At 37.0% G+C, this 10,925-nt stretch overlaps 1 protein-coding gene across 1 annotated transcript in view; it reads right to left on the bottom strand.

The window, feature by feature from the left end:
• ITGAV (integrin subunit alpha V) overlaps positions 1 to 10,925 on the bottom strand; it is a 93,825-nt gene that overhangs the window by 4,217 nt on the left and 78,683 nt on the right. Inside the window, exons 22-29 of the mRNA XM_040475595.1 lie at positions 8,964 to 9,043; positions 8,509 to 8,589; positions 7,417 to 7,522; positions 6,633 to 6,791; positions 5,827 to 5,937; positions 1,195 to 1,308; positions 986 to 1,093; positions 267 to 389 (exon numbers count right to left, since the gene is read on the bottom strand). Coding sequence (XP_040331529.1) covers positions 267 to 389; positions 986 to 1,093; positions 1,195 to 1,308; positions 5,827 to 5,937; positions 6,633 to 6,791; positions 7,417 to 7,522; positions 8,509 to 8,589; positions 8,964 to 9,043 — 882 coding nt within the window. The remainder of the gene's footprint in view (positions 1 to 266; positions 390 to 985; positions 1,094 to 1,194; positions 1,309 to 5,826; positions 5,938 to 6,632; positions 6,792 to 7,416; positions 7,523 to 8,508; positions 8,590 to 8,963; positions 9,044 to 10,925) is intronic.

Here is a 10,925-nt window from a genome sequence, read left to right as displayed (position 1 = left end):
AACTGAGAATAAACTGAGGGTTGATGGGGGGTGGGAGGGAGGGGAGGCTGGGGGATGGGTATTGAGGAGGGCACCTTTTGGGATGAGCACTGGGTGTTGTATGGAAACAAATTTGACAATAAATTTCATATATTGAAAAAAAAAAAGATATGTGGTGCTCCTTATGTATCATTAAAGTTCCTTCTCTATTCTTCCTTCTTTCCCTTCTCCCTTGCCCTTTTCTTCTGCTTCTCCCCGCTCCTGCTCTTCCTAAGTCCATTACTTACCCTGTACATTACAAACACCAAAACAGCCAGCAACAGCAATCCTGCTAACACTGCTAAAATGATCACCCACACAGGCACGGGCATGGGTGCGGACTGAATGCCCCACGTGACGTTAGTGGTAACCTGGTGGGGGCAAAAAGGTTTTGAGTTTTAAAAATAATTCACCGAATCATTCAACAAATGTCTAAATGCCTACTACATTTTGTTTTAATGATACTCACATTATTTTCTTTTGTTGTATATGATAATTTGTGATTGATTACACATTTGGTATCAATAGCATGCACATACACACATAAAATTCCCAACAACAGGTTAGCTTCAGAAGTGATAAAGTGATTTTTAAATAGTTAAATCCATCTTTGATATATTAGTCCCATTTTTAATCCTTAAATTAAAGATCTTTATAATCTTTAGCCTTCACCTATTATAGTTAATTTCCGACTTTCTAACTTTGTGGGGAAAAATTCCCCAAATTTCCACCCATGAGATTTGTATAAGCTAAGAATCTCTTACACAGGACAAGATGCTAAAGTAAAAGGTCGACCTGTAATATTCTGGGGTGAGGGAGTAAAATAATATTTAACTAGGTTATAGACCTATCAACCAACTTTTAAATCACCAAAACAGTGAAGGTGCCAATATTTAAAATAAAATAAAAAATATCTATGGCATTGGACTGGGTGCACTTATTGCATTTCCCCAAATCGATGACTTACTAATGTGGAGTTGAAGATATCCTCAATTGGAAGGTTCTTATAAGGAAACTCAATGACATTAAAAGAAGCAGATGACTTCAGAGAGTATGAATGATTCTGGTTTTCTTTCTGTATGGAAATAACAATGAAATGATTTCCTAGACGGGAGGCCTTTTTCATGTCTTTGAGAAAATGGATAAGCTGGCTGAATGCTGCATCTGTCCACTTACATTCATAAAGGTCTCAGTCCACAGCAGGGACTTTACATACAGGATTGCACTCTTTCCTCTGTCTAGTCGTCCAACCTGGCAGACAATCTTCAAGCACTCAGCAATTCCACAGCCCTGCCAAAACAAATTCTTTACTTATAAAAAACTGTCTATCATTTCTTCAGCATATGAAAATTGGACATTTTAGTTGTTTTATGTGAAAGCCAAAGAGATGATCCAGATTCTTTTGCATTATAAGAAAAATGTTTAAAATGCATAGGCTAATAGTGGAGTCTGAATGCTTTTGCTAAAAGGGGTTGGTTTACGGGATGCCTGGGTAGCTTAGTCAGTTAAGCGACCAACTCTTGATTTCAGCTCAGGTCATGATCTCATGGTTTGTGAGTCTGAGCCCTGCATCGGTTTCTGCACTGACAGCATGGAGCCTGCTTGGGATTCTCCCTCTCCCTCTCTGTCTGTTCCTCCCCTGCTCCTTCTCACTCTCTCTCTCCTTCTCACTCTCTCTCTCCTTCTCACTCTCTCTCTCCTTCTCAAAAATAAATAGTAAACAAACAAACAAACACAAACAAACAAACAAATACAGGGGTTGGTTTTAATGCAATGTGGTATAAAAGGATAAGACCTACAATATTAAAATATATTTTTTTATGGCTAGTATTCAACATCCTTTAGGTAAACCCAGAGCATGATCATTTTAGTAAGACATGAAAATCAGATTAACAATACACCTGTAGAAAAGAAAAAGAAACGGAATGAATCTTGAGCAGCTCTTCCACGTTTCTGCTACATTCAGTGTTTTTATCAGTAACTTGAAGGCAGGCAGTCAAAGATAGCAAATATTCACCACCTTCCATGTGCTGGTCAAATTGCATTAGACATGTCACACACATAGTCACAACGCTACCCAGCAAGTGAACTTGCAGTCTATGACAAGGAATAGCTTCTTTGACCTGAGGAAGGGCATCCGTGAAAAGCCTGTAACTCACATCACACTTAATGGGGAAAGAACAAATGCTTTCCCCTGAAGGTGACAAATAAGACAACAATGCCCACTCATTGACACTTTTATGAAAGTTGTTCAGGAGGTTCTAGCCAGTATAATTAAGCAAGAAAACAATCAAATAAAAGTCATCCAAATTGGAAAAAAAGAAGGAAACCTCTCTCTTTTCAAGATGACAGGATCTTGTATACAGAACACACTAAAGAATTGACAATAAAACGATTATAGCTAATAAAAAAGTACAGAAAAAGAACAGAATACAAGACTGACAAACAATTAAGTTGCATTTCTATATACCGGTAATGAAAAATCTTAAAATGAAATGAAGAAAACAATTTTATTCAAAAGACCACCCCAAAACAATAAAATACACAAAAGTAATTTAACCAGGAAAGTGCAATACTTAAACACTTACAAGTACAAAGTATTTTTGAAAGAAATTAAACACTTAACTAAATGGAAAGATATCTCATGTCCAAGAACTGAGAGACTTAATATTATTAACATGGCAATACTCCTATATTGATACAGGTCCAATAAAATTGCTATCAAAATTCCAACTACCTTTTCTGTAGAAATGATCAAACTGATCTTAAAATTCATATGGAATTATAGAGGACCCTACATAGCTAAAACAATCTTGAAAAAGAAGAAAATGTTGGAGGGCTCACACTTTCCAATTTCAAAACTTACTGAAGAGCTATAAGAAACAATTTGGTACCGGCATAAGAATATGTATACAGACCAATATTAAGAGTCGAGAGTATAAAATTTAGAAAACCAAAAAACTTAGGTGTAAATTTTCAGGATGTCAGGTTTGGCAATGGTTTCTTGACTGTGACAGCAAAAGTACAGGTTATAAAAGAGGAAAGACTTGACAAATCTGAACTTCTTCAAATTTGAATACTTTTCACATCACAGGGATACTATCAAGAAAGTGGAAAGACAACTAACAGAACGAGAAAATATGTGCAATAACAGCTCTGAAAAGGTAAGTATCCTGAATATATAACGAACTCTTCATGACCTAACAACAAAGGCAAACAACCCAATTTAAAAATGGGCAAAGGATTTGAATAGACGTCTCTCGAAAGAAGATATACAACAGAAAAGATGCTTGACATCATTAGTGATTATTGGGAAGTACAAATAAAACCACGATGAGATACCACTTCACATTGACAAGGATGACCATAAATTAAAAAAAAAAAAAAATTAAGGCAACAGTAAGTGATGGCAAACGTGGAGAAGTTGAAAAATTCGTATGTTGCTGGTTGGGAATGTAAAATGGCACAACGACTTTGGAAAAGTTTGGTAGTTTCTGAAAAGTTAAACAGAGTCCCCATATGACCCAGTAATGGCATCTCTAGATTTATTCCCAAGAGAACTAAAAATATATGTTCACACAAAAATGTGTACAAGAATGTGCACAATGGCACTACTCAAAATAAACAAAAGGTAGAAATAATCTAAATGTTCATCAACTAATGAGGAAACAAACAAATGCCATATACCCACAGAACGGAGTATTATTCAGGCATAAAAAATGACTGAAGTATTACTGCATGCTGTACCATGGCGAACCTTAAAAACATTATGCTGAGTCAAAGAAGCCAGACACCAAGGCCACATATTTTATGACTGTCCAGAACAGACAAATCTTTAGACACAGAAAGCAGATTAGTGGTTTCCAGAGACTGATAGCAGGGAAGAATACGTAGTGACTGTATAATGGGTACAGTATTTCTTTCTGGAAATGATGAAAATATTCTGGAATTAGATAATGGTGGTGGTTGCACAATGTTCTGAGTATACCAAAAATCACTCCGTTGCATACTTTAAAATGGTTAAAATGGTGACTTTTATGTAAGTTTTATCATAAAGTTTTTTAACGTCGTTCTGTAGGAGGATAGAGCACACAGGATCAAAAGTAGGGTGGGGGTTAAAAGTAATTTCTATTTCACATGGGTTGGTCAGGGAAGTCCTGTCATAATCTGACATTTAAAGACGTAGAAGGAGATGGGGAAACAAGCCACAGGGAAATCTGGACAAGGAGCATTCCAGGAAGATGGGAGAACAATTTTCAAAGCTTGGATGTAGAAACATGCTTGGGGATGTCTATTCAATGAAAAGCAAGGTAGCAAAAACAGGAGGTAGAGAATAAGGAGAGGAAATGCAAATAGCAAGGTAGAAGGGCCTACATTTTGTTGGGCCTAAAGGCTTTGCATGCTCAGGCTTCCTCTCGGACTTAGCTGGGAAGGCACTGGAGTAACATGACCTGATCTCCGTTTAAAAGGATCACTATGGCTCCTGTGTGGCTAACTGTAGTGGGGGAAAAGGCAGAAATATGGAGTCCAGCTAGAGGTTTAGCAACAGTCCACGTGAGACACAAAGGTGGCCTGGGTGAGGCTGTGGCAGAGGTAAAGTTGCTGAGAAGGGACCAAATTCAGGGTCTTTTGAAAATAGATACTGAAAGAATTTGCTGATACCGAGGATGTGAGGTTTGAGAGAACAAGAGGAGTCAAGGTGTCCAGGTTTGGGACAAAGAAGGGAGTTAGCTGATACACTGTAGAAAGAGTAGAGTTGGGAAAACATTCTTAGAATTAAGTTTAAGATTCTTACTAAATATTTAAGAGAAATTCCAGTAGGCAGTTGGATGATGGAGCATGGAGTTAAAGGCATAGGATCAGCTTCAGAATGTAAATCAAAGTCATCCAGAGATAGTATTTATAGCCACGAGAGTGAATAACATCTCGTATAGCACTATCTGATTTGAACTTCCTACGATGATAGAAACGAGCAGTACTGGACATATCTCTACTTCCCAAAGTAGAGTAAAATGTGGCTGCTGTCTATAATATTAGACAGCACAGATCTAATCAATGAATACATGCAGATCAGGCAAGAAATTTGAGGTGTGAGCCCTGGAATACTCTACAGACGTAAAGGTCTGGAAACAGAGATTAGGAAGTAGCCAGTTGATGTAAGTGAAGTAGTAAGAGAGTAGAGTGCTAGAAGAGAATGAGGAGTGTTTCACAAAGGAGGAAGTGATAAATTATGCCAAAAGCCACTGAACAGTTGAGGCGGATGAGAAATAAGAAGAACTATGGAATTTGCTGATGTAAAAGTAACTGGTGTTCGCTAACGAACATAAACACTATACCAGGTTCTCTGCTAGTGGATGGTTTGAAGATCTGTTAAACTTCAGAAATTTAAATGATTAGCCTTTATAACCTTACAGTCATTACACTGGCTGACTCAACAAAAGTTAATCATAGCGCTAATTATTCTTGTAATATATTTTTGTTGATGCCTCCTGGGTTCTTCTTCCAATATTGCATGAAAGCCTCCGAGATCAGGATGAGGTCAAGAAGGAGGTCAGTTAAAGGAGTAAGCCAGAAAAATAAGCTGGAACATGAAATATTTTTATTAGCAATTTATAAAGATAGATCATTTGAAGAAACTCTGGTGTTAATTTGAATAGGAACATGGAAAGTAAGAGGAGTGAATAGTATAAAAATATATGTAGTTCTTCCAAGCACAGCTGTTGTTATTTTTGAAATGTTCTTTGGCATCAGTTCTATAATCACATATTTTTAAATGTTTAAAGTGCTTGTTGTTGAAATGGCGCTTACCAAAGTGTGAACATCTCCTTCACTGAGGGTGAGATCCCGCTTAGTGATGAGATGGTTCCGGTCACCTTGCCCAGCAATTGTGTCATTCTTTTCAGTTTGTGAACTTGAGATCTAGGGTTACAGAGAAACTGGTGGTACATAATATTGGAAAACACTCTGCACTGACATTTTGGCATAAACTGCTACATGTGATTAAAACATGATGACTGAAAATGTGGCATGACAAATTCACCACTTAATATATGGTGGAAAGTAAGCACAAAGAATAAAGATCAGAGATTCCCTAATATGTGGGAAAACGTTATTTCCACCGAGCAGTGATTTTCTCCCTTGCACAGCTAGAGGGGAAACTGATAAGACACACTGAAACAGCCTGAAATGTCACGGTACATATCTGTGATAAGTGTCAATCATGAGTATATATTTTTTTGTTCTGTTTTCTAGTTAAGAAAAGAGCCAGGTTAAGTAAAATGTTAGATCTTTCTCCAAAGACAAAAATTTCAACAACAAAACACCCCTGACACAATATTGTATGTGGATAAACCACAGTGCAATGGAACCACAGTCAAATTAGGTCACTACATAAATAGATGACTCATTAGGACTTCGCAGAGGAATGAATCAATCCTTTCTCATTATACAAATAAACAATTTAATCCTTAGTATACTGGTTATGAAGTAAATTATTTCTGTAGAGTAGGTGTGTGTATTAAAATGGTTGTTTTATTTCATGCATTTCTTTCACAGATTTAGAAAGGAAAGCTTTACATATCATCATAATAAAGAGTTGCTATTAAGCACATTACCTTAATTCGCAAAGGGTTGATCTCCATATCTGAAGTACAGTTCATAGGTCCATCAATATCATATTGAAGGATGTACAACAGAGTGTTATTGTTATATTTGTAAGGCCACTGAAGATTTAGCATTGCCTTGCTGAATGAACTTGGACCATTGTTTCTCAGCTAATGGGGAAAAGAAAATGTAAATACTTTGAGCAAAAATCAATTCCATAATCCCCCTCCTACATCAACCTTAGGAATCATTAGTGATAGGATTTGAATAACGGCAGAGTTTCCAGTTATTCTGACGTTACAACATGATCATTACGAGGCAAAGGAGATCAAACTCAACATTTATCTCTAGTGTAGTGCAGTATGTGTCAGAATGAAAATATAAACAAAAGAGGAACGTATGGAAAAGTTTTGATGAAAGTTGGCATAGAAAATCTTGATGATCTGCTACAGGCACTTTCAATTTTTAGGTAGAGCTGCAAACCGTCCATATGCAAATACTCAGCAATGACCTAACGGCTGTTATTCAAGTAGAACTAATTGGTTTTGGACAACAATTTGTATGAAGTGCATTCTTTAATCACTTGAAGCTACTTGTCTTAAAAAGAGGAACTTCTGAATAGGGAAAAAATTCAAATAAATCTCTGGTACATCCTTAAACTATGCAGAGTTTACATAAACACTAAACAAACTTGTTTTGTTTTGTTTTGTTTTGTTTTGTTTTAACAAGTAGCCTATCTGTTCTTCTCTTTAAAGGCTCTCTACCAGGTATCAGTTAAAGTCAACAACCGCAAACCTCATAGATGTGCTGAACAACTGGCCCAACATCTTCTTCAGTCTCCGGGTTCTCCTTATGCTCCCAGTTTGGAATTGGAAGAAAGATATGATCGGGACTTGAAACTCTAAACAATGACCAAAGAAAACCTACCATGAATACCAAAATGATATGGTCAGTTCATTTTCAAAAGTACCCTGTATCCACATGAATAAAATCAGAATTAACAAAATATATATATTTAAAAGGATGGGGCTCCTGGGTGGCGCAGTCGGTTAAGCGTCCGACTTCAGCCAGGTCACGATCTCGCGGTCCGTGAGTTTGAGCCCCGCGTCAGGCTCTGGGCTGATGGCTCGGAGCCTGGAGCCTGTTTCCGATTCTGTGTCTCCCTCTCTCTCTGCCCCTCCCCCGTTCATGCTCTGTCTCTCTCTGTCCCAAAAATAAATAAAAAAAGTTGAAAAAAAAAATTAAAAAAATAAATAAATAAAATAAAAGGAAGAAAAAGCTATATGTATGTGAACACGCACATCCAACTACACATAAACTTTTCTGTATTGAATCTAATTGTAACAGGTGTACTGATAAATCAATCTGCATGAAAGTTCAATACACTTATTTTGTGCCTGCTGTTGCCATGTCTGATTTATTTCCAGAGGGTTACCAAGTAAATATCTGGAGCTTTGGAATAATACAGCTAGGTCCTTCTTTCTACAGAAGCTCCAGCTCTAGTAAAAGTATCATGAAATATGAGTGCTACTCCCCAAAAGAAGTTACTGGGCCTCCTAGTTGCTTTTTAAAAGTAACTGCATTTTAAAGCAGTTTAGGGGCACCTGGGTGGCTAAGTCGCTTAAGTGTCTGACTTCAGCTCAGGTCATGATCCCACAGTTCGGGGGTTTGAGCCCCGCATAGGGCTCTGTGCTGAGAGCTCAGAACTGGGAGCCTTCTTCAGATTCTGTGTCTCTCACTCTCTCTGACCCTCCCCGGCTGTGCTCTGTCTCTCTCTCTCTCTCTCTCTCTCTCTCTCTCTCTCAAAAAATAAATAAACATAAAAAGAAATTTAAGGCAGTTTAAATCTCATAAGAATGTGACACTCAACTTGGTAATCATACTGACCCTCTTATCTCAACAGCAGCTAAGACAGCGAGGTCAACCTTGTAAGATACAACTGGGCTTACTTTGTCAAAGAGATTGGAGCTGAAAAAGAAAAAAATATAGATATATTTAGGCCTGAACTGAGCATAATTTTTATCTAAGACGTACAGGGGCAAATGCAGTGAAACTAAAAACGAACAAATTAAAAGAAAGAAAAAAACGTACAAAAATAATTTTCATTAGCATTTAATTCCAAAAAGATGATCAAATTTTACTTCTTTTACTTTTGTTTCACAAGCTCAAAACTAACAAAATTATTCTTGTTATAGGAATTTTATTTAAAAAATGGTATAGTCAAGTACTGGAATTTTAGCCAGTTTTATTCCTTAACATTTAGAGTATCTTACATAATATATTTATGACAAAGAATATTTCCTCAATAGTTAATATGAACTGAAAACAAGTTGTTTTCATACCTTTGGATTTGTAAATCAAATTTCACAGAAGTATCCATCTCTGATTGCTGGTGTACATTGAAACGAAGACCAGCTAGGAGCTGGAGGGGGAGGAAGGGATAGTAACGTTAATCAAAACAATGTCTCATCAGTGAAATTTAAATTCCAACGTCCAAATCAACGAGTTTTTCTAAAATACGGTTTTTCTGAGCTTATAATAAAACTGAAAGTACTCTAACAAAGCTAATTAAATCTGATCTTCTATTAAATCTTTTATTTCATATACATGGGCCAATCCACAAAGGAGCCTATTAAACAATTATTAACATAATTCTATCTCCTCATAATACCTGATATTAACTTCATAAAAATGCAAAGTAAATATCTGTTGATTCAATGAAAATACACTGATTTGGTGACAGGAAGTTAACAACTGAACTTGTAATGGATCAGGAAGCAAGAAGTGAATGGGTTTTAAAGAGCAAGAAAACCTGGCCACCAAAGGCATGAGGGGCAGGGCCGGACCCAGAATTTCCCCACCTCTCTTACAACTCCATTGCAACCATTATCCTAAGTTTCGCAGGGGGGAAGCTGTTACCTTAAAGAAAACAAAGGAGCTAATAAGGTAAGAGAAAGCAGACTTCTTAGGGAATCATTCATCATACATAAAAACAAGACTGGGGGACTTCCATCAAGCTGCCTTCCACTTTACAAAGCCTGACGCTGGCCACCTGAAATAACCTGAACTTATCCACACTGGATGAGCTGTGAGTGAGAAGGCCAGAGAGCGTGAGAACATAGAAAAATAAACACAGAAAGCACAGAAATAAACATAGAAACATAAGCAAAGAAAAATAAAAAGCATTTCACTTGTTAAACATCATTATATACATGTGGAAAAATGCAACTCAGGGTACTTTGTTCAAGGCGTCTTCCCTAAGAGACCATATATTTAGAAATAATAATGACTTTTAATGTTAAATATTCTTAAAGAAATGTGGAACTTTTATTGAAATATATCTGACATATAACATTGTGTAAATGTAAGGTGTACAACATGTTGACTTGATACATTTATAAACTGTAATATGATTGCCACTGTAGCGATAGTTAGCATCTCTCCATGTCCCATAATTCCCATTCCTATTTTATGGTTATAAGGATCTAGTCTCTTAGCAAGGTTGATGATTATAATACAATATTGGGTTTTTTGATTTTTTTTTAATGTTCATTTATTTTTGAGAAAAGAGAGTGAGTGCATGAGTTGGGGAGGGACAGAGAGAGGGAGACAGAGGACTGGAAGCAAGCTCTGCACTGACAGCAGAGAGCCCCACGCGGGGCTCGAACTCATGAACCTGCAAGATCAAGACCTGAGCCAAAGTTGGACACTTAACTGACTGAGCCACCCAGCATTGTTTATACAATATTGTTTATATTCGCTATGCTGTGCATTAGATCTCTAAGACTTATTTACCACTAGTTGCAAGTCTGTACCCTTAAACAATATCTCTCCTGTTAGATGTTGTTTAAGGATAAATATGGAATATGTAGCCCCATATTATCAGAGATCTCAAATTACCAAAGTCTTCGTGCTATTAAAGTAAATCCTATTGAAAAAGTAACATGAAATACATTCCCATTTTCCTTTGATACTAAGAATTCTACAAGACACATTTTTGTTTACTTTTTAGAGCATTTGGGAAGCGACCCATTGAGCGCATCTTTTCAAGCTCCTGGGCTCCCTTCTCTACCACTTCAAGGGGAGCCCGATCCAACACTATGGGCCTCTTTGATTCTATTCAGTTCAAAGATATAGGCTTCCAAATTCATGAGATAATTCTATCTCACGTAATAATGACAGTCTTAGTATTTGTCAGAGTAGGTCTAAAGATTCGTTAGGTTATGGGGGCGCCTGAGTGGCTCAGTCGGTTAAGCATCCGACTTCAGCTCAAGTCATGATCTGACAGTTCATGAGTTTGAGCC

Source organism: Herpailurus yagouaroundi, unplaced genomic scaffold (assembly GCF_014898765.1).
Source record: "Herpailurus yagouaroundi ecotype Mexico unplaced genomic scaffold, PumYag 140, whole genome shotgun sequence".
NCBI classification, from domain to species: Eukaryota; Metazoa; Chordata; class Mammalia; order Carnivora; family Felidae; genus Herpailurus; species Herpailurus yagouaroundi.
The sequence above is the reverse complement of the archived record's forward strand: the minus strand, read 5'-3'. Positions and strand labels throughout refer to the sequence as shown.